This window comes from Lycium ferocissimum, chromosome 3 (assembly GCF_029784015.1).
Source record: "Lycium ferocissimum isolate CSIRO_LF1 chromosome 3, AGI_CSIRO_Lferr_CH_V1, whole genome shotgun sequence".
NCBI classification, from domain to species: Eukaryota; Viridiplantae; Streptophyta; class Magnoliopsida; order Solanales; family Solanaceae; genus Lycium; species Lycium ferocissimum.
The window spans coordinates 17187719-17205976 of NC_081344.1; the positions used below are offsets into that span (position 1 = coordinate 17187719).

General features: G+C 34.3%; 1 protein-coding gene across 2 annotated transcripts; it reads left to right on the forward strand.

Moving 5' to 3' along the window:
* Positions 1 to 1938: 1938 nt before the first annotated feature.
* On the forward strand, positions 1939 to 13774 carry LOC132049920 (kinesin-like protein KIN-7D, mitochondrial). Of its 2 annotated transcripts, XM_059440899.1 has the most exons (25): positions 1939 to 2601; positions 3233 to 3330; positions 3486 to 3575; positions 3686 to 3738; positions 3973 to 4038; positions 4232 to 4285; positions 4535 to 4594; positions 5212 to 5290; positions 5392 to 5459; positions 5799 to 5855; positions 5945 to 6049; positions 6232 to 6336; positions 6569 to 6676; positions 6755 to 6886; positions 7055 to 7237; positions 7576 to 7668; positions 9559 to 9699; positions 10141 to 10260; positions 10343 to 10393; positions 10541 to 10588; positions 10727 to 10870; positions 11843 to 12586; positions 13051 to 13180; positions 13262 to 13382; positions 13489 to 13774. In XM_059440899.1, exons 1-24 carry the CDS (start codon positions 2288 to 2290, stop codon positions 13342 to 13344), a joined length of 3126 nt encoding a protein of 1041 aa, XP_059296882.1. In that variant the 5' UTR covers positions 1939 to 2287; the 3' UTR covers positions 13345 to 13382; positions 13489 to 13774. The 2 variants fall into 2 exon arrangements, with proteins under 2 accessions (XP_059296882.1, XP_059296883.1); XM_059440900.1 differs by lacking the exon at positions 1939 to 2601 and having other exon boundaries at positions 3253 to 3330; positions 3490 to 3575.
* The last annotated feature ends 4484 nt before the right edge of the window (positions 13775 to 18258 follow it).

Sequence of the window (18258 nt, forward strand, 5' to 3'; positions counted from 1 at the left end):
CATTTTTTATTTATAATAAAGTTTTTCTTTTTGAAAAGTTTACAAGTTAGCCAAATTGAAATGGCAATGGACAGATGGCAGATGCTACCAACTTATGTTTCAATATGTCTGCTCATTTTTACATTGATTGGTGAGTTTTCAAATAAAACCAAAGCGCGGCCAAAGCCGCTTCTCGTTTCCACGTCATCGTAACGAGTTAGGTCGCAATCACTCACCGCCCAGGCAGGAAAAATTTATCCCATTCGGCACATTTACGAAACCATATATATGAGTTTAATATTATTCTCTCCATCTCAAATTATCATTTTTTTTTTTTGTGTTTTACTCGCCTATGTAGAAATACTTTATCCGTTTTTAATTTATATGAATCTATTTTCTTATTAATTTGTGAAAAAAATGATCTCTTTCTATATTTTGAAAGAATTTACCTTTACACAATGATTTATAACCACACAAAATATATGTGACTCATTTAACATTACAAGTTTAAAAGTCTTCTCTTATTTCTTAAACTCGGTGCCCAATCAAATAGGTTCAACTAAATAGAAAGGAGGAAGCATTAATTAGGAGCGATATTTGACTACTTTATTCTAAGTTATATTATATTTACATTAAATGTTTCTTTCTATTTATGTGTTGTGAATTTCTAAAATAACAAATAGTTTGAGACAATTTTTTTCAGTAACATCGACTTATAATTTGAGACGGGGGAGTGTTATAACGAAATGATATTAATATAGTATTTATATTTATCTAACAATTTTATATACATGCTATGTATTAATTATTTAGGTAAATGCATAGGTAAGTATATTTATACCTCCGACTCCAACTTGAGTTTGCTCAACAGTCATTTTAAGTGTAGAACAAACTAAATTAAATATTTGTCTTATTGTAATGCCTTGATAGGCCGTTTGATTACTGGGATCAGGAGTTATTTCAATATAAAATTTGAGATTAAATTATTTAGAGATTTAATTGTGATATTGGTTAATATCAGGATAAAATTTATATAAAAAATTTGGAATTATCTATCCATATAAAAGGTGAGATTATGCCCCTGAACTTGTAATTCCATAATTATAATTGAGATAACCTTATTGAACAAAATGAGGCTTGAGCACATATAATTAAATTTAAAAAATGGAGCATTTTTTATTGGACGGACAAAAATTTCTCATGGATTTTTTTTTTTTTTTTTTTTTTTTTGGCATGCCTAAGCTAAATACTCCAATCGCGATTGGGATCTTCTTACCCAATTTCATTTTTTCTTCCGATTGCAATTTAATTCGTTATTTATGGACATTTTTCCCTTTCAGTTTTGTAGTGATTCTCTTGTTTGAACTTCTTGAGTTTATTTAATTAATTCTTTAATTGGAGGCAAAAAATGAAATTGGAGAAGAAAATCTCTGTCAAAATCATTTTGTGCTCTCTAGTCAAAGACATGAAACACATGTGACATTTTCGTTAATTTTAGTACATCATTTTGATCGTCTGTCAGCTGGAATGGACCAAAAATACTTAATACTCCATTTCATATTAGTTATCCACATTACTATTAATAACCGTCTCAAAATACTTGTTCATTTACAAAACTAAGGTAGAATTAATTAAATTTTTCTTACTTTGCCCTTAACATTAATTTTTTTAAAGTAATTAATATTAATTAGAGTAAAATTAATTGTAAAAATATGTAGTAAAAAAATCAATATGTTGTAAAAATATACTATTATTTATGAATTTTTAAAAAATGTGTAAAGGAAAAAGTGGACAATAATACGGGACAGAGTAAATATCTATCCTATACTCGAGATAATACAAGAAAGAACAAAAATAAACTACCGTCAAACTTAAGGGACTATTTTTGATGAAATAGACAAACTCACCCTTCAATTATTTAAATTTAAAAATCCACTGTAGCGCAAAATTAATTCAAACTCACCCTTCCATAATCATTGTTTGTTCCTCAGTTCTCACTCCTCTCCCTCTCGCTTCTCTGTAGTTCTTCTTTGTCTTAAAGATGAAGAAATGAAATGAAGTTTCAGATACACATACACAAAAATAATAATAATAATAATAGTATGTATCATTTATAGTTGAGCTGAGTCAACAAACTCAGTGAAGCTTCTCTCTCACTACCATTACATTTCACTTCAAAGCTGAAATTTCAAAATCCATTACATTATTCCATTCTTCTCTCTTCTTCGTTGTTGTTGAAATGTGTGTACCTCAAACGCATCCACAAGCGCGTGTAAGTTTGCTTGAGCTTAGGTTTAGTTGTTAATTAATGGCTTCATCATCGAGAGGGAGAAGTCCATACTCCTCATCATCTTCATCCTCCTCATCACTAATGAACGGTCGGATATTGCCGCGATCATATTCGTCATCAACGACGTCGTTTTATGGGTCAGGAAATGGCTACAATTCCAGATCCATGACTACTCCGAGTCACAGTCGTTCCGATTCGGTATACTCACAAGGTTACGAAAATCGTACGCCTGTGAGTTACCCGTCGGAAGATGAGTTGATTGATGAACCAGTTGATAATATGCCTAGATCCGGAGATAGTATTTCTGTCACTGTTAGATTTCGGCCAATGAGGTAAATTTCTGGATCTACTTCAACTGATTTATATATATATATATATATACAGCTGAAACTTTAGGGATGTGAGTTTTGAGACAATGTGCTGGTAAAATTGGGCTTTACAACTGAAACGGGTATTTCTTGCTTTAGGTCTCAGATTAAAATTTGGCTTTACAGCTCGTTTGGATGGTTGTTACCTATTGTATTGTATTGCGCTCTTACTTTAAATAGTACAATGTTTGTTTTGATTTTTACATAAATTTTATTGTATCATTAAATCCATTGTTAACGGCGGAAAGTCTCATTTTATGTGATGACCGATTTGGTGTTATTGCATCCTACTTGTTTCTTTTTGTCATTTTTTCTTTACTTATTATCTAATAATCCTATTTTATCCTTTATCCTACCTTTTTATAGTAGCTCCACCCCGTACTCAAATAGTCGATATGTGACATTATATAATAACGGGAAAAGATACAATCTAGCATCAAAACGATAAATTTTGATATAACACAACACAATACAATATAATACGATAGATAATGAAACAATATGTAACAAGCATCCAAACAGGATGTTAGGTCACTAACTTTATTGAGACGCACTTGGTCGTACGCATTTGAAATTGTTGTAATTATGGTGACAGTGAACGAGAATATTATAAGGGTGATGAAGTTGCGTGGTATGCAGATGGTGATAAAACTGTGCGGAACGAGTATAATCCAGCCACAGCCTATGCATTTGGTACAATTCTAGACTCTTTTGGCTTTCATCTTCATTCTGATTCTGCTAGTTGTGAGAATATTTCCTAGATTAGTTTGGAAAAAATTGCTTAGGAATTAGATTTTCCTTGAAGTTGATATAGTTATTTTGGTAATGTTTGCTTTGATGCTGGGTAGATAGAGTGTTTGGACCTGAAACAAGTACTCAGGATGTTTACGAAGTAGCTGCTCAACCTGTGGTTAAGGCGGCAATGGAAGGCATACATGGTAATCTTTTTTTGGGACTGAATTGTTATAGTGTAACACATTGTGGTGTCTGATTTAATTGCATTGATCTGTTATTTTGTATTTTGACATGAGACCTGCTGATTATGCAGGCACGGTTTTTGCTTATGGAGTTACAAGTAGTGGAAAGACACACACTATGCATGTAAGTCAATTTTCCTTTGTGTTATGTCCTTTTTTCCTTGAATTGAAGGAAAGTTCACTGACTCAGTTACATTGCCAATGAACCATCTAGGAACTTTTGGTTGTTAACTATTGAAAAGGCTTCATTTTCCTCTTTGCTAGTTGAAGTTGTTTTTCTCCTCCCCCATCCCCACTCCACCCCAAGTGCACAAGTTATTGTAATCTGCATGTTGATTTTTGCAATCTTGTTCAACAGGGAGATCACAGTTGTCCAGGCATAATTCCTTTGGCGATAAAGGATGTTTTTAGCATGATTCAAGATGTAAGTAAGCTCGGAAGTTTACCTCATTCTGAAAATTTGGTGCTGGATTCTTTTGTCTAGCATGACGCCTTAGAACGATATGTCATTATTCAATTTCCTCAATCATCCTTCCATGAGGATTGAGGAACCATGCTTGTTTCAAGTACTAATTGATTATTCCACGGGAAGTGTGACCAACTTTTAAAATTCTCAGACTCCTGGACGTGAATTCTTACTTCGGGTATCGTACATTGAAATCTACAATGAGGTAAGTATTGTGCACATCAGCAGATATTTCCACATACAATGTAGTGACACTGATTAGAAAGAGAAACATGAGTAGCTTTTGTTGCGATGCTATATCTATGTTTAGATTTGAGGTCATGCCCTTCATACTGTTTAGTGGACATTTAGCATCTGTCTTTATAAACTTGTCACTTCTAGACATTTCTAGCTTTATCATTCCAATTTTTACCACAATTAATAATTTGTGTACTCTCCATATTTATGATGTCAGGTTATCAATGACTTGCTGGACCCTACTGGCCAGAATTTGCGTGTCAGGGAAGATGCACAGGTTTGTGTGCTAATAATACTTGCTTTTCAGGGGCATTTGGCAAGGCCTTTTCTATTTGTTTTTAAAGAGCCTGTTCTTCTTGAATGATGATTCGGGTCTTTTTGATGTTCTTTTGACATTTTTTTTCAGAAGATGAGAATACTGTTTCACATGAGGTATCTGGATGTAGCGCTGTACCTATAGACAATCATTTAGGAAAATAATAGAAAAACAATTGCACAAATATAATGATGTCTCTGAACCAGTCGTCACTAGCTTGTGCGCAAAATTTAGCTTGTACTGTTGTACACCTCATAAATATCTTAAGTTGCTAGTAACCCTGAAAGTGAGTCAAGAAACAAACTGAAGCTAACATATGTTACATTTAAGATGTTAGCTCCTTATAGTTCTTTTCACCACATAAGCTATAGTTCCTAAGGTTTCCTCTAGCTTTTCTACCTAGATATTAGGTTTAGGATGTTTGTTCCATATTGTTCTTTCCACCTCCTAAGCAACAGATCCTGAGATTTTCTCTCTATTTTTTCCCCTTACATAGCAGATTTTTAAGCTGCTGTATATAGTTGATTCTAGTGTTAAGGTATAGTTCTTGATCTTTCATGCATGATATAAATATGCAGGGTACTTATGTTGAAGGTATAAAGGAGGAAGTTGTTTTGTCACCCGGCCATGCTCTTTCATTCATTGCTGCTGGGGAAGGTAATTATTGTATATGTTCCAATTGTCTCTCCAAACCCATTATTGACTGCCAAGGCCGTGTTACTGACAATTTATGTTGATTTCTATCTTTTGTATTGCAGAGCACCGTCATGTTGGTTCAAATAATTTCAATTTGTTCAGTAGCCGCAGTCACACAATATTTTCTTTGGTAAGTAGCTCAAGATGGTTCGTTGTTATATAATTGCTTTGTTCAACTTTGAGTGCTGCTAAGTTACTTTTGAGCAATATGTAACTATTAATACTTTCTAGCGAGTTAAAATCCCTTAGTTAAGGCATGCACCTGAATTATCCCTGTGGATTCTGATTATTAAGTGTACTATTTATGAAAAATCTTGTCTGGCTGGGATGGTACTTACATATTCGTCATTCTTTGTTCTGCTTAAAACTTGGACTAGGAATAATTGGAGCTTGGCCTTCCTTTCTTTTTTGGTCTTCTTTTGCAATGGTTGATGATTGAATCTTGTCCACTTCCTTGCACATTTTGCAGATGATTGAAAGTAGTGCCCATGGTGATGAGTACGATGGAGTGATCTTCTCACAGCTCGTATGGCTACTTGCACTGTCTGTTCAGTATTTAAGTGTCAACCCTTACATTATAGCATCTCACTCTTTTTCTTTTTTGTTGCCCCTTAGAACCTGATTGATTTAGCAGGATCTGAGAGCTCTAAAACTGAAACAACGGGATTACGGAGAAAGGAAGGATCATACATAAACAAAAGTCTGCTGACTCTAGGAACTGTACGTACTTTAAGCATCCCTCATTCACCATTTCTATGATGGTTATAATGGCATAGTTTTCATAATTCAGTATCTCGTTCTTTCCTATCATAATGATTGACGTATTACTTTTTCAGGCTGTCTTAAAGATTGTAATTATCTGAATGTAAAGCTGATGCATTGATTTTGCTCTCATGTATTAGGTCATTGGAAAACTAAGTGAAGGGAAGGCATGTCATGTTCCTTATCGGGATTCTAAACTTACTCGCCTACTCCAATCATCGCTGAGTGGGCATGGACATGTTTCTGTAAGTATGATGAGTGCATACAAGGAGTTCTATTCTATTCTTCATATCTTTTATTTATGCCGCTTTAATGATGTGTAATTGTGCATCTTTAGCCTCTTAGCTCTCCTTTCTTTTTCTTCTAAGTAAATAAGGAGGCACACTCTGCCATCTGATATACACGGTGCTTGCTTTGACATTAATTGCTTCACAGGTAGGTAGGATGGCTAATTTCTCCCTTTTTTGTTATCTGCAGCTTATATGTACTCTTACTCCTGCTTCAAGCAATATGGAGGAAACACATAATACGTTAAAGTTTGCAAGTAGGGCTAAACGTGTTGAAATTTATGCATCACGCAACCAGGTTTGCCCTTTTAGCATTGCCTCTGTTTTGTAGAATTGCAATGGAGAAGGCTGACTGTTCGATATGTAATTCTTTCAGATAATTGATGAGAAGTCTCTGATTAAGAAATATCAGAGGGAAATATCATCTCTGAAACAAGAGCTTGATCAGCTAAGAAGGGGGATGCTTGTAGGTGTCAATCATGAAGAAGTTTTGAACTTGAGACAGCAGGTATGATTTAAAATTAAATGATGTGTTAAAGATTCTATAGGTAGATGTGATTGTATCAAACTAATTGCATGTTTAATACTATATGTACTCTATTAGCTGCTTTAGGGTGTTTTTCTTTTAACATAAATGGGTTCTGCACTGAATTACTTATTTTCGTTCATTTTACAGTTGGAAGAGGGACAAGTGAAAATGCAATCAAGATTGGAAGAGGAAGAGGAAGAGAAGGCAGCTCTACTTAGTCGGATACAGAGGCTAACTAAACTGATCCTTGTTTCTTCAAAGAATTCTATTCCTGGTTATTTGGGTGATGCTGCTGCTCAACAAAGGAGTCTTTCTGCTTCTGAAGATGATGTACGCTTCTCTTTGTCGTATTATCATGAGTTGTATTCTTCAATGCCAATCTTTCTTTGCTCAACCTCTGTTTATAGTTTCTGGATTTTAACCTAGATGATTGCTTTAAGATTTTGCAACTGGTTATGCACTGCCAAAGATGGTTTATTTAATCATTGCTATATTCTTCATTCAACCGGCTCAACTCATTAATGTTGGAATGAAATATAAACTATTCCTCTTGTTGTTTATGTTCCTTCGAGTTATTATCTGGATAGACATTCTCTGCCTTTATCTGATCTAGGATAAAACTCCCGTTTTTGTGTATTGAAATCTTCTAATTTCGACTTTTCCTTCAGAAAATGGACAATTCTATGCTCACGGATAGCGAGAATCAGAAAGACCCTTCGTCAGATAGTTCTGATTCTTCCTGTGGTTTAAAGCTGCCCAGAGTATGTCGTCTCAGCCTTCTGTTTCTTTCACAATGCAAAAACTTTTATTTGGAGGCTGCTTATTTAGTTGTTATTAATTCAATTGCCAATTGAGTGCATGTGAATCTTAATCCTTTTCACAGACTCGAAAGATTTGCAATTCAACATATGCAGTTGGTCTCATTCATTAAGGTGAAATTATTGTACTGAAATGTGCAACTTCTAAGACAAAGAGTGTTGAGGTCTACTGAATAAAAGCACAAATAAGCGCAATTCAGTCACACATTTCAGTAGGAATCAGCGCAAATGAATAAAAGATCAAAAGAACATATGTAAAGCAACAAAAGTTAACTTTATACACAAACAGCATTATAAGGGCAAATGAATAGAAATACTGTAACTAAGTGAAATATACGTGCAAAACTATGTGAAACAAGCTCAAAAATCATTTTGAAATTTGGTTAGACTAAAAATGAAGCAAATTTAAGTTCCTAATTCAGATTTTCTCTTAATTTTTAGTACCACATCTCTTAAATAATTTCATAATCATTTCTATAATCATCCATTAAGTTTCCTTAATAATCAAAATATTGATTTCCCATTTATACTTAACTTTAGTGCTGCCACTTTAGAAAGCATGGCTTTGCATCTTGGTGCATGTATCTGAAGCGCCACCTAAGCAAGGTGAAACGCTTGATCTTTGATGCACCTAGCTTCAGGGCTTATATGTGCCTCAACCGTGTATTTAACCCATAAATGCCAGCGAAAGTCATTTTCTTTGTCCAGAATTTGACATGAGCTATTTACATATCTTGCTGAAGTTTCAAATGAAAAACAAACATCGATCCTGGATATGAAATTTTAACACTTACACAATTTTGTATCAGGATTGAGAAGTTGTGTGGTTCCATAGCTATATGATACTCCCTCCAGATCAAAAAGAGTGTCCAGTGGTCAAATCAAGAAAGAGTTAACCTTTGTTTTTTTCTTTTTTTCAAATTTGCCCCTATTAAGTGCTATGTGATCAAATCTCAATACCTATTTAATTAGGGGCAGTTTAGTCAAATTACCTATTTTTTTTTCTAGGAGTTAGTATTTTCTCAAGGGGTGTGCAAATGGCTAAGTGGACACTCTTTTTTATCCGGAGGGAGTACTTTACTTTTATGCTGATCATGTTCGTTTAATGGGAATTGGTTTCTGGATAAAGAATTGGATAAGGACGGTTCATAACTGATGGCTCCCTTATCAGGAAATTGGTTTAGCTTTGCGCGGGGGTACAACCCCCTACTCATGTCGGGCGTTTGACTGCTTGGATTACAATCCCATGGATGGGACACAAAAGTATTATTTTATCCTTTCTACCTTGGCCTTAGCATTCACCGCAGCTTGTGCCATCTCACTCACCACCTTAACCATGATAGATCATAAGCTGTCACCGTTTTGCTTACCTAATTTGTTTGTTATTTCTTATACTTTAACAATAAATGTGTACATATACGGACATTTTCAAAAGAAATTTATGAAGACACATCATCTACATACCAAACCTAGTGTGCAATTTACCCAATCTAATTGACAATCCCCTAGGCCCTAATATATCAGAATTCGTTAAACGGCTCATATAGCTGACCTCAACTAGCTTTGATTGATTGGTTGATATTTCCATAATCCCATCTCTCCCTAATCTGTTCACTGTCTCCTTTGCTAATGATTCCTTCACCATGATCTAGTAATATTATAATCCACTTTTATACCGTCAATTGACTAAATGATCCTATGGGTTTGGGAAATGCTTATTTGCTTATATCTAAAGTCAGTATAGCTGGAACATATTTCTAGTCCTTTGTCTGATGCGTTGGACAAATCGTGTATGGTGCAACATGATGATTTGTATGTTCTGCTCGAATACAGGAAGGTATCTCAATGTCAGATGAAATGGACCTCCTAGCCGAGCAAGTTAAGATGCTTAGCGGGGAGATTGCATTCAGCAGCAGTACATTGAAGCGGTTGATGGAGCAATCTGTAAATGATCCTGAGAGTTCAAGAAGTCAAGTATGCATTCTTTTTCAATCTTCAAAACAATTTGATGGTTAAGTTGAATGGGACAATGATTTGTTTGTCTGCTATAACCTACTGCTGTGATTAGGGTCTCTTCTAGATTTTCTTCCAAAAGGCAGTCTTTTTACTATTCTGCTGTGGGATATGAATATACTGTTTGATTCTTACCACAAACTTCTAGGTTTTGTGTTTATCTCTCTGTTAAGTTTCGAACTTATTCACTTCTAGTGCCATTACCAAATGACAAAGCATCTCCAATATTTGAAGTCCCTAGGCTTCTTATATCATAATTGCAGGACGTTAAGTCTTGTTCTTTATAAATGTTCTGTTCTTCCTTATGCAATGCAGCTGTATGAACGGAAGTTACTTTTTCATTTTATTGTCTATGTAGTTGTGTTTAGGATCAGGACTCACTTATGCTAACTCCCATGACAGATTGAAAGTTTGGAGCGCGAAATCCAAGAAAAGAGAAATCAAATGAGGATCCTGGAGCAGCGCATTGTTGAAAACGGTGAAGCGTCAGTTTCTAAAGCATCATTAGTTGAAATGCAGCAGGTGACCTCATATTATTCGTTTCAGCCTCATTGTTTTTATTTTTCCTTTCAAATTTGTGTCTCATATTACTGTCTTTTAGCAGACACTGATGAAATTGATGACGGAGTGTAGTCAGACGGGCTTTGAGCTTGAGGTTTGTAGCTGATAAGAGTATATTATCATCTTTTTCTTTTATATAAATGACAAAAAAGAAGACAAATTTAAGAAATTTGCCATTGTCTTCACAATCTTAGTAGCTATCTCTATTCTGAGCTGTTTACAATTTGATCCTCTGATGCAGATAAAATCAGCGGACAATCGGATTCTTCAGGAAGAGCTGCAAAACAAGGTCAGATAGCAGTGCTATTTATCTTCATTGCAAATCAAATATTTGTCAGTGCTAAATTTTGCCAACCTTGTATTCAGTTTCAAGCGGGTAGTTTTTCTCCCAAGACTAATGTGGCTGTTATCTTCTTGTGGTTTTCAGTGTGCAGAGAACAAGGAACTGCAGGAAAAGATTTATCATCTTGAGCAGCAGCTGGTTGCAGTCAAGGCTGAAAAGTCATACCCATCATTGGAACGTGTATCTCCCGAATATGTTGATGAACTTAGAAAGAAAATTCAGTCCCAGGTGATTTTTATGTCATTTCTTCTAGCAGTAGACTTGGTCTGCATCTTTATCTATTGACTTTAGTGGACTAGTTGCTCTTGGAACAAACTTTTGATACAGATGGTGTCCACTCCCAGTGCTTAGGAAGGTTCATCTGAAGCCTTAAACCAAACTCTTGACAGTATATGTTGCAGGCTTGCAGCGGTCTTTAATGTGATGAACAGACTTCTTTTCTTTTCTTATTATTTCCCTATGGATGGTCTCTCTTCGGAGCCAAATCAATATTCTAATTAGAGAAAAGTTATAAAGGATGCATCATGTGAATCCTTGCTACGTCCAGAGTCTAGATATGTCATATGTACAAAAACTTCCTTTCATTAACTGAATGCAAGTGAACACTAACAAATCTCACATATATATTCCTTGTACTATTATTCTCTGTATAACATTCCGCATAACCAATTCCTACATCATAATACCCTTATAAACAACACCTAAAGGTCATAAGAATGTTATTAGAACTCACTTTTACATAAGTCCTGCCAATGTAACTAGTGGAGAACCTTATTTATTCATGCCTTGGATGCCTTTAAGATTAGAATCTAAAACATGATGACATGTTGAGACCAAAAAATATTGTAAGAGATGTTCATCAGAGGAATTTCAATGATCTGATTAGTGGATCTATCAGGTGCAGCTATTCTCCTTTCTTTTCTCTTCAAATGCTTTATGCTTTTCTGGTGCGAATTTTGTTCAAATCTTTGGTGTGATTAACTATCTGCAATTTTTCTGTTTCCATGTACTTCTATGTTTAGAATTCTTTGATTCTGTTAGTTGATGTCCATCCAATTATCAGACTGGATCTTTCTACCTTTTTCATATAACGTCATGCATATTTTCTCCGTCTTCACCTTACAGGCACATTATAACATTGCGTTTGCTGTGGATGAGTTTGTATCACAGATCTTATGTATTGTTTTTCAATTTGAGCAGGATATTGAGAATGGTAAACTAAAGCTAGAACATGTCCAGATCGTAGAGGAAAATGATGGGTTACATGTACAGAACCAGAAATTGTCCGAGGAAGCTTTGTATGCAAAAGAATTAGCATCTGCTGCTGCTGTTGAACTCAAAAACTTAGCTGGAGAAGTCACAAAGCTCTCGTTACAGAATGCAAAACTAGAGAAAGAGTTGTTGGCTGCTCGAGAGATGTTGAATTCTCGAAGTTCCATGGCACAAACTGGTAATGTTGGAAGCCGAAAGCATGGTGAGAACCTACGGCCAGGGCGTAGAGGTCGGATCTCTGGCAGAGGAAGTGAAATTCCAGGAGCGATTCATGATGACTTCGACACATGGGACCTAGATCCTGAAGATTTAAAGATGGAGTTGCAGGCCAGAAAACAGCGGGAGGCGGCTCTGGAGGCTGTCTTGGCTGAGAAGGAAGTTGTGGAAGATGAGTACAGGAAAAAGGTTGAAGAGGGAAAGAAAAGGGAGGCAGCCTTGGAAAACGATTTAGCAAATATGTGGGTGCTTGTTGCTCAGCTGAAGAAAGAGAGTGGTGCTAGGCAAGATACAAAACTGGCAGCTGAAAGGCAGAATGTAGAAGACAGTCTGAATGATGTAAAAATCAATGATATCAACCACAAGGACCAGATCCTCGTTGATAGCCTAGCCGTGAATCATACAACTCCCATTGCTGAGGCTCCCAAGGAAGAACCGCTTGTGGCTCGCTTGAAGGTAATTTTGTTATCATTTTCTTTTCACTTGTCTGCACCGATATTTACAGACTTGTATGTGTTTGGACATATTAGTGTCGTTCATCTTAATTAAATCTTCTCCTTTTATGTGTTTGTTCGCCGACATGAAATGATTCATAGAATCACAAGTAGGAGCGCAATGATAGCTTATTTTCTTTACTCCCTCTGTATGGCAACCTCTCTGCCCTTTTATGCTACTCTTATGTGACAGTTTCAATAGCCATGACGTTTCATTTAGTTGTAGATTGTATTGGTGGCAGTGGAAAAAAATAGAAAGTAGCACTTGGAAGTTTGATTAGGAAAAGCACAAACAAATATAGAATTTTTAAGTAGTCAAATGACTGACTTCTTGAAAATTGTGGAAGACATGCAATTGCTTCTTTACGTGCCTTGGTTACTTAAAGAATCCAAAAGTTCTATAATCTTTTACACCTATGCCTCCAGGCTAGAATGCAAGAGATGAAGGAGAAGGAGCATAGGCACTTGGGAAATGGTGATGCAAATTCACATGTATGTAAAGTGTGTTTTGAATCACCCACTGCTGCAATGCTTCTTCCATGCCGCCATTTTTGCTGTAAGATTCCTTTTTCTTTCTAGGCTTGTATTATCTTAGTTCTCACTATATAAACTGTTCCAATGTTGATGAATTTTGCAGTGTGCAAATCTTGCTCTCTTGCCTGCTTTGAGTGTCCCATATGTCGGACAACGATTGTGGATAGGATTTTTGCTTTTACTTGACATTGTTTTTCAAGGTCATGATTATGGTGCAAAGAAAGGTGATTCCTGATCCTCGTATTTTGTTACATCATACAGTTCGCAATGTGAAATTAAGTTTGAACTAATGGAAATTTCTTACTTTCCTCCGTCTTTTCCTTACTGCAGGCTTTCAATGTCAACTCACCATTTCTGTAACATTCTTTAATTAGTTCACCCCTGTGTGTTGTAACCTTACAATGATATATTATTTTCCCTTGTTACTTCACAAACTGTAAAATAAGACTGCCCAAAGAACTGCAGGAAAGAAAGAGGAAAAGATGTAAATGAGTAAACCTGAAGGTTTCAGGAAGTTGCTGTGGCATATTTATTGTGATCTCTTGACCTTCAGCTGCAATGTATAGAACAATACAAACTACCATATAGCGTTTGTGTCTGTATATTTTTGACAAAATGGAAATAGTTTTTTGCTCTCTTTTAACTTTACATATCTCGATTAATTTGCTGGATGGTGCTTTTAGTAGCTTCCTGTTTCTTCACAATCAAATTCTAATTTGTATGGACATTAAGTTTATATACATCCTTTGTGTATAAATTATTTTAATTTTTCAGGTTATGATAGCATCAAACTAGCAACGGAGAGTTGTTAGGAGTATTTATTTTTGTAGATTAACTTTAAGCTCGTTTGCATGCGTCTTTTGTTGCTTCCTCACGGCACGGCCTGTAAAAACATCTTTGGCTTTAATTATCCCTCCATGTTAAAAGAGAATTACTCTGTTCCTTCTTATATGGTGTTGGCATAAACACAAAGTTTAATTATTTAACTTAAATGTTATATCAATTATAATGGAAAAGTTAGTTAACATAATAACTAAAAGACAGTTTTGAGTGATATTGTATCACTTTAAAATTTGTATAGTTCAATATATCCCTGAAAGCTATAGATAAAATAGAACAACGTGAAGCATTTTGAGCATCTAATCATGTAATTAGAAGAGAGGAATAGGTAATAACACTTAGATAAAATTTATCCATATTTATACCAAACTTGTATTTAAATTTTTATTATTTAACCAAGTTTAAACAATATATAATTTAAGTTCAATATGTACATTTGCAATTAAGAGCCTGTTTGACCAAGCTTTTTCTAGGCTAGAAGCACTTTTTTTTTTTTTTTCCCTCCAAAAGCGTTTTTTTCTTAGATTTGAGGTGTTTGACAACAAAAAAGAAAATTTTGAGGAGAAGCAGTTTTTCTGTGTGAGAAGAAGCTAAAAATTTTTGCTTTTTGAAAAAAGCAGAAGCAGAAAATTATTTTTGTCAAGACAAATATTCTTGCCATTAATACATATTACCAAGTGTTTTCCTCATTATTCATTAGTTTTTAATTATAAAACAACCTGTTTGGTTACTACGTATAGCAACTCATTTCATTTTGATTCTTTAATCATGCATTCATATAATTTATTTTTTCTTGATTTTTTAGTATATTTAAAGGACAACTTACACAAATGACCACAACTTTTTTTTTTTTTTTTGTGGCATAGCTACACTTTTGCTAATTACATTTCGTAGCTACAACAACGTGTATTCAAATTCGGCTGTATTTCAATTCGGATGTATCTTGTTGTATTCAATTTGGATGTATTCAATTTGGTCTTATTCATTCGTCACAACTTTTACACTGTATTCAACTTATTGTATTTAAATTCGATTGTATTCAAACAACATAAATGCAAAAAATATATGGATATTCAGTTGTATTCAAAATTCACTATATTCATTTGAATACAAAAAAAAATCTCCTCCGAAATACAAGCACAAAGAAACACTCTATTTTACACTAAAAAATAACGAATACACTGAAATACACTCAGATCTGAAATACAAGAAAAAAATACACTAAGATTTGAGATCCAAGAAAAAAATACATTTAGATTTGAGATGCAAGAAATAAAATACACTCAGATCTTAAAATACACCGTCGGAGATTTTTCTATCACCTGCAACGGCGCCATCATTCGATAAGGATCCAACCAGAAACCATTGCTTTCTATGTATTCAACACAAAAAAAAAATACATCTCAAGCAACAACAATAATAAATACTCAGATATGAGCAAATACACTCAGATCCCGCAACGGCGCCATCGTCCGGGTCGTCCACGGTCAACTATTTCTTTCCCACCCGTCAGCGGCGAAGACCGTCGCCGCGATTGATCTTGAGTCTTAAGAATTTCGGTTGCAGATCTAATAAATACACTCGATCGAAGACGATGGAGAAGATGACCGGTGGCGGAGGCGGCTAGCCGTCGGAGAAGATGACCGGCATTATTAGTAATCATTTGTTTTCTTAGAGTGCATACCTCCTTTGTCTCGTTGTATTTGATGAAAATGTTCTCTTTTCTCTGTAATCTTCAATGACAGGTAAAGGTTTTAGTGGTGGTAGAATGAAGGTTTGTACGGGGAAGCTTGGTTACGGTAGTGTATGGTAAATTTCTTGGGCGCTATTCCTCACATTTGGAGAAGAGAGAGTGAAAAAGGAGAGAGAATTGAAGGAGAAGAGAGAGAGGGTTGAGGGAAAAGATTGATACAATTGAATAAGAGGATATGGGTTTTGAATTAGTTATCTTGTGTAATTGAAATACAACATTTAGCTACTAGATGTAATTAAACTAAAGTGTAGTTACTAAATATAAATATAAAAGTGTAGTTACTAAATATAAATATCTCTTATATATTCTCTATACTATGTAAAATTTCCATATTTAAATCATCATGTTAATAGTATACCAATATTTGATATTTTTTGTCATTTATTTATGTATTATATCGATTTAAAATTTTAATATGTACTTTTTCATTTTAATTAAATAAAAGTAAAATTGTTAATGAAAGTCTTTCATGACAGATATTTAAAATAATTTCTCTCTATAAAATAATCTTAATAGTAAATATTCATTGATACATATCCTTTTTCATAATTTGGCACTCAAAAGTACTTTTTGAACAAGTTTAGCCAAAGACAATTTGCTTATCAAAAAACACTTTTCAAATGAATTAGCTAAATAAAAACTGCTTCTCACCAAAAGTACTTTTTTAAAGAACCTTAAGAAAACACTTATCAAAATAAACAGATTTTAGCCACTTGGCCAACAGGCTCTAAAGTTGTTATATTTAGCACAACTTCGTAAGGACCTCACAGAACTTTAATATGGAGTATTCTTTTGTAAACTTAATTTCAAATATGTTTTGAGCTTGGGCGGGGTTAAAGGCAATTTGAGCTTAGATGCGCTAAGTCATGATGAGCTAAACAATAGTGCATAACCCAACTCGCCCAACTCTTATCAAGGGAAAATCACACAAATACAACTTTTTTAAAATGGTAATTAAAAAGATTACAACTACTTTAAAAAAATTACTCAAATACAACTTATTCAAAATTTGAACTTTTTAATTACATAAATACAACTTTTTACATTCCTAAAATATAAATAGAGGTATTTTTATATTAATGTATTTCATAAAATATTGTATATCGATGCATTTATATGCTTAACTTAACTTATATACTATATCAATGCACTTTGCTTAACTTATATTAATATAGTATATCGATGCACATATATGCATATATGTAGTATATACTATATTATTTTTAATATATGTTATATTAACACTATCTATGTTTAAAGGCTTAATTCAAAGGGAAGGTGGAAAAACCTTCAAAAGCCGACTTAAAGGTACATGTTTAGTATTTATGGTAATATGGTATATGTATATTGTTTATGTCAAGTATACTTAATATTATTTCCTTCATTATATTATTAATGATAGGTAGGAAATGAGAAATTGTAGGGACAAATTAAGGAAATTATCAATTCTATTATTAATGATAGGTAGGAAAGGGGAATTTGTTGGGACAAATTAAGGAAAAAATATAACCTGTATAAATTTGAACATTGATAACCCTCAAGTTATCCATTTGTCTAGAACTTGTTCAGATCAATGCCCCTCTCCTGGTAAAATTGAACATTGATAACCCTCAAGTTATCAAATACTTTAGATTCTTGAACATCTGGGCAAATCACTCTGAGTACAAAGAAACTGTCCAGAAAATCTGGGATGAAGAAGTTTTTGGTAATCCTATGTACATCCTCCACCAAAAGATCAAAAAAACTTATAAAGCCCTGAGTTCTTGGTCTAGGGAAGCTTTTGGGGATATCTATGAAGAGCCCAAGAGACTAGAAGCTAGGATGAGTGTTGGAAGAAAAAGTGTTACCAACAATACTGAAGAGAACAAAAGAGAACTTTCCAAAAGCAGCGCTGAATTTACTAGATTCCTAAAACTCCAAGATTTCATTCTTAGACAGAAAGCAAGAATAAAATGGCTAGAAGATGGGGATGCCAATACTGCCTACTTCCACAACATTATCAAAGACAGAAGGAAAAAAATAAACATAAGGAAAATTATGGATGAGCATGATCAATGGCTTGAAGGGAATGATATAATTCTGAAGGCGCTGTTAGATACTACCAGAACCTTTTCTCTCAAGATAATGGCAATCCTGACTATAGCCCAATCAATCTCTTTCCAAGATGCATTATAGAAGAAGATAATGACAGGATCAGCTCAACACCTTCCATTCAAGAAATCAAAGACTGTGTTTTCTCACTTGATCTTGATCCTGACAGTGCTCCAGGGTCTGATGGCATTAGTGGATTTTCTATCAAAGTTCTTGGGATATTATTGCTCCAGACCTTTACAGAGCTATAACAACATTTTTCTCGGGTGATATCCTTCCAAAATTCTATACTCATACTTGTCTTGTACTTATTCCTAAAATTGAGCATCTCCAATCATTCTCAAATTTAAGACCCATTAGCCTTTGTAATGTTTCTATTAAGATTATTGCTAAATTTCTTAATAATAGGTTAAGCT

What these genes read in the sequence shown, in the direction of transcription:
- LOC132049920 (XM_059440899.1), top strand. Translation starts at nt 2,288, where the DNA reads ATGGCTTCATCATCGAGAGGGAGAAGTCCATACTCCTCATCATCTTCA. An exon ending in AGCCACAGCCTATGCATTTG is followed by an intron (nt 3,331 to 3,485) that starts GTACAATTCTAG and finishes GATGCTGGGTAG; the next exon opens with ATAGAGTGTTTGGACCTGAA. An exon ending in GTGGGCATGGACATGTTTCT is followed by an intron (nt 6,337 to 6,568) that starts GTAAGTATGATG and finishes TGTTATCTGCAG; the next exon opens with CTTATATGTACTCTTACTCC.